This window comes from Boleophthalmus pectinirostris, unplaced genomic scaffold, assembly GCF_026225935.1.
Source record: "Boleophthalmus pectinirostris isolate CB_2022bp ecotype Guang Dong unplaced genomic scaffold, ASM2622593v1 HiC_scaffold_15, whole genome shotgun sequence".
Taxonomy (NCBI): Eukaryota; Metazoa; Chordata; class Actinopteri; order Gobiiformes; family Gobiidae; genus Boleophthalmus; species Boleophthalmus pectinirostris.
In genome coordinates this window covers 2,067,505-2,072,504 of record NW_026571070.1, presented here as the reverse complement: position 1 = coordinate 2,072,504, position 5,000 = coordinate 2,067,505, and the positions used below count along the sequence as shown (strand labels likewise).

The 5,000-nt window shown below is 47.3% G+C and overlaps 1 protein-coding gene across 1 annotated transcript in view; it reads left to right on the top strand.

Moving 5' to 3' along the window:
* Positions 1–5,000, top strand: part of LOC110164322 (gamma-aminobutyric acid receptor subunit rho-3-like) — a 27,097-nt gene that overhangs the window by 9,249 nt on the left and 12,848 nt on the right. Inside the window, exons 2-3 of the mRNA XM_055151056.1 lie at positions 4,193–4,260; positions 4,864–5,000. The exon at positions 4,864–5,000 is cut by the window's right edge and continues 87 nt beyond it. Coding sequence (XP_055007031.1) covers positions 4,193–4,260; positions 4,864–5,000 — 205 coding nt within the window. The remainder of the gene's footprint in view (positions 1–4,192; positions 4,261–4,863) is intronic.

Genomic DNA, 5,000 nt, shown 5'->3' with positions numbered 1-5,000 from the left:
ACGATCACTGTCACTTTCACAGAGTCACAACTGCATCAGCTAAAAGAAATGTGTGAAAATCCTGGTTTAGTTCCAGTTAAGGTCCTGATTTATTCCAGGTTTACTCGAGGTTTAAGACTCTTCAATTTTGATTCTGTCCTGATTTAGTCCCTGGTTCGGTCCCTGGTCCTTGATTTGGTCCTGGTTTGGTCCTGGTTTAGTCCTGGTTCAGTTCCAGTCCAGTCACCAGTTTACTCCGGGTTTAGGCCCACTTTAGTTCTGTTTTAGTCCTGGTTTAGTCCTGATTCAGACCTAGTTTAGTCCTAGTTTAGTCCATGATCCAGTCCTGGTTTAGTCCTGATTTAGACCTGGTTTGGTCCTGGTTTAATCCTGGTTTGGTCCTGGTTTGGTCTTGATTCAGTCCTGATTTAGTCCTGGTTTAGTCCCTGATTCGGCCCTGGTTTAGTCCTGGTTTAGTCCTGGTTTAGTCCTGGTTTAGTCCCTGATTCGGCCCTGGTTTAGTCCTGGTTTGGTCCTGGTTTAGTCCCTGATTCAGTCCTGGTTTAGTCCTGGTTTAGTCCCTGATTCGGTTCTTGTTTAGTCCTGGTTTAGTCCTGGGTTAGTCCTGTTTTTTCTCAGTCTTGCACTTGTTTTGACAAATAGTTTAGTTCTTACGTTGGTTTGGGGGTTTTGAGGTCACCAAGAACCAGGACTGAACCAGAACTGAACCAGGACTGAAGAGGGACTAGACCAGGACTAGACCGGGATGGGACTTTAAGAGCAGGTTCTGTTTCTGTTGGACGTTTTTTTGCGCAGGACGAAGTCAACAACAAACGCGCCAAGAATTTACCAAATAAATGAGACGTGTGTGAGTCCAGCTGAGCCCACAGAGACCAGAGCCGGATCTCAACCGGTTTAGACTCCGACACGCGGACTTGAACTCAACAAGTGACACAAAGACACGTCTAACACACACTGAGACACAACAGTTTAACCAAAAATACAAACTTTTCATAGAACCAAAGAATAGTCCCGTTATAGACCTGGTTTAGACCTGGAATAGTCCTGGTTTAGACCTGGAATAGTCCTGGTTTAGACCTGGAATAGTCCTAATAAAAACTAAACCTGAGTCTGAATATTTTTTCTTGAACATAAAAAATCTTTTTGTTGGATGAGAACCTTAAAGAAACATGCACCATGTATGGTTTCGTCCAATTAGAAACGTTGTAGGATGAGAACCATGTGGAAACTACTGCCACACGATTCTCTGTCATGGTTCAAACTTCAGAGGGAATGGGCCAAGTGGGCGGAGCTAACAGCTCATTTGAAAATACAAGGCCTTTTTGAACCAGCTTTTCATAGAACCAAAGTTATATTCTCAGTTACTAGGGCTGGGTGCAGACTGCAGGGTTTAATGCTAAATTCAGATTTTTTTTGTCAAATCTGATTGTTTTTGCGAGGTCGTTTATATTTCCAGTTAAATGTGACTCGTATGTGACTCCAGTGTGAACTTTAAACACCCCAAAAGTGTCCCACATGAGACACTGGAGACACGACGACCTTTACTTGTTTACAGAAGTCGCCTAAACGTGGACGCAGCATCGAGCACCTGGAGATTTTAAAGTTTCAGACCCAGACCAGACCTGCTCTAGACCCAGACTAGACCTGCTCTAGACCCAGACCAGACCTGCTCTAAAACCAGACCAGACCTACTCTAGACCCAGACCAGACCTTCTCTAGACCCACACCAGACCTACTCTAGACCCAGACCAGACCTGCTCTAGACCCACACCAGACCTACTCTAGACCCAGACCAGACCTGCTCTAGACCCAGACCAGACCTGCTCTAGACCCAGACCAGACCTGCTCTAAAACCAGACCAGACCTACTCTAGACCCAGACCAGACCTTCTCTAGACCCACACCAGACCTGCTCTAGACCCAGACCAGACCTACTCTAGACCCAGACCAGACCTGCTCTAGACCCAGACCAGACCTTCTCTAGACCCACACCAGACCTACTCTAGACAAAGACCAGACCTGCTCTAGACCCAGACTAGACCTGCTCTAGAACCAGACCTACTCTAGACCCAGACCAGACCTACTCTAGACCCAGAGCAGACCTACTCTAGACCCAGACCAGACCTACTCTAGACCCAGAGCAGAACTACTCTAGACCCATACCAGACCTTCTCTAGACCCAGACCAGAACCTGCTCTAGACCCAGACCAGACCTGCTCTAGAACCAGACCAGACCTGCTCTAGACCCAGACCAGACCTGCTCTAGACCCAGACCAGACCTACTCTAGACCCAGACCAGACCTGCTCTAGAACCAGACCAAACCTGCTCTAGACCCAGACTAGACCTGCTCTAGACCCAGACCTACTCTAGACCCAGACCAGACCTACTCTAGACCCAGACCAGAACTATTCTAGACCCAGACCAGAACCTGCTCTAGACCCAGACCAGACCTGCTCTAGACCCAGACCAGACCTACTCTAGACCCAGACCAGACCTGCTCTAGAACCGGACCAGACCTGCTCCAGACCCAGACCAGACCTGCTCTAGACCCAGACCTACTCTAGACCAGAGCAGAACTACTTTAGACCCAGACCAGACCTGCTCTAGACCCAGACCAGACCTGCTCTAGACCCAGACCAGACCTACTCTAGAACCGGACCAGACCTGCTCCAGACCCACATGGACGCAGCAGTGAGCACATGGAGATTTTAAAGTTGCTGTCGAACCGGAGCCTCAGTCAGCGTCAGTAAAATACAGTAATTTACGGACTTTGTTTATCCCGCGTGAATGTTGCTGCGAGGAACACAGAGATGGTGCAGTAATTTGCACATTACCAGGCGTCTCCAGGTTGTATTTATCCTGCGTGAACAGGACTTTAGACAGTGAAAGAGAAAAGAACATGGAAAGAAAAAAACAGACAGAAAAGACGCAATTACAACAACAAACACTGAGAGGCAGATTCACACGGGACGAGTTTTATCATCGGACGTTTGTGTTTGGTGAAATATTGTAGATCATTCGTGGCAGAATTTGTACTTTACAAATTACAGACATGGAGCATTCACACAGGATTAAAATCTCAGACTTCCTCCACAATTATTAAATATCACCAAAGGTCCACAAACTGATCCGGTGTGAATAAGGCTTTAAAATCCCCAAATGTATGGATTTTTATTCATTTTTAATTTATTTTATTTAATTACATTTTTTTTTCTTCTGCGTTATTTTTGTGAGGTGTTTTTACGAGAGGCGTGAACTCGAAACAGAAAAATAAACCCTGGTCCGGTTCATGTGAGGACAAACTGACCACGGACTGAATCCACAGACCGGACTTAGCTCAGTGTGGCAGAGTGGTTAGCCCATGTCCTGTCAGGCACGAGGCCGAGGCCAGACTCCACACAGACCTGGTTTAGTCCTGGTTTAGTCCTGGTTCAGTCCTGGTTTAGTCCTGGTTTAGTCCTGGTTCAGTTCTGCTTTAAGTCCTGGTTTGGTCTTGGTTTGGTCCTGGTTCAGTCCAGTTTCAGTCCTGGTTCAGTTTTCCTTTAGTCCTGGTCCAGTCCTAGTCTAGTCCTAGATTAGTCCTGGTTCAGTTCTGTTTTAGTCTCTGTTTAGTCCTGCTTTAGTCCTGGTTCAGACCTGGTTCAGTTTTGATTCAGTTCTGGTCTTGGTCTGGTCCTGGTTCATTCCTGGTCTGGTCCTGGTCTGGTCCTGGTCCTGGTCTGGTCCTGGTTTAGTCCTGGTCTTGGTCCTGGTCCTGGTCTGGAGGTTGTGGGTTCGAGTCTCACTGGACCATCAGCTCTTCTTCAGTCTCTGTGTTTGGGATGTGGATATTTCCTGGAGGTGATAGTTTGGGCCGAAGGGAAATCCTAAAATTAGTGTGAGTTTCAGAAAATAGACTGCACCGACGTCATAACCACGGGTTAGACTCACACGACGGAGCAGAGTGAGGTTTCCTCAAAGTGGGTTAAGTACGAGGTCTAAACCAGGACTCAGGAAATACCAACAGGACAGGAGGTCTTTCCCAGGACTGAACCAGGACTGAACCAGGACTGAACCAGGTCTAAACCAGGACTGAACCAGGACTGAACAACTATTAAACCAGGATTAAACAGGACTCAACCATGTACATATTAGAACTAAACCAGGACTAAACCCGGTCTCTTGTCGTCTGTTGTGTTTTGTTTCTGGTCAGGTTCTGCGATCCCTGTGGGCATCGACGTTCAGGTGGAGAGCATCGACAGCATCTCTGAGGTCAACATGGTGAGAACATCCAGAACATCCAGAACATCTGACCTGATCTAGACCTGCTCCAGAACCAAACCAAACCTGCTCTAGACCCAGACCTGCTCCAGAACCAGACCAGACAGACTCTAGAACCAGACCTGCTCTAGACCCCGACCTGCTCCAGAACCAGACCTGCTGTAGAACCAGACCACACCAGACCTGCTCTAGAACCAGACTTGCTCTAGAACAAGACCTGTTCCAGAACCAGACCAGACCAGACTTGCTCTAGACCCGTCACCATCACATTGTGTGTGTTTTTTTTTTTTTTTGTTTTTTTCTTGACTTTTCAGACCATCTTTAAAAAATGTGTCTGTGTTAATGTTAATGTTAATGTTTGGATTGTGTCACCACGGTAACTGCTGAACATTCTACCATAGAGTAACATGTAGAACACCCCCAGCGTGACGTCACCGCAAAGTACCAAAGTATTAAAAAGACAAAAGTGGATGTTTCTGTCGACTAAAAGAAGTTGAATAATAAAAAGTGTTTCTCCGTCCCTGCACCTGTCTCTGCTCCTGTCTCTGCACCTGTCCTCACCTGTCTGCCCCTGTCTGCCCCTGTCTGCCCCTGTCTGATCAGGACTTCACCATGACCCTGTACCTGCGTCACTACTGGAAGGACGAGCGCCTGTCGTTTCCGTCTCAGAACAACCAGAGCAGGACGTTCGACTCGAGACTCGTCAAGAAGATCTGGGTCCCGGACGTTTTCTTCGTTCA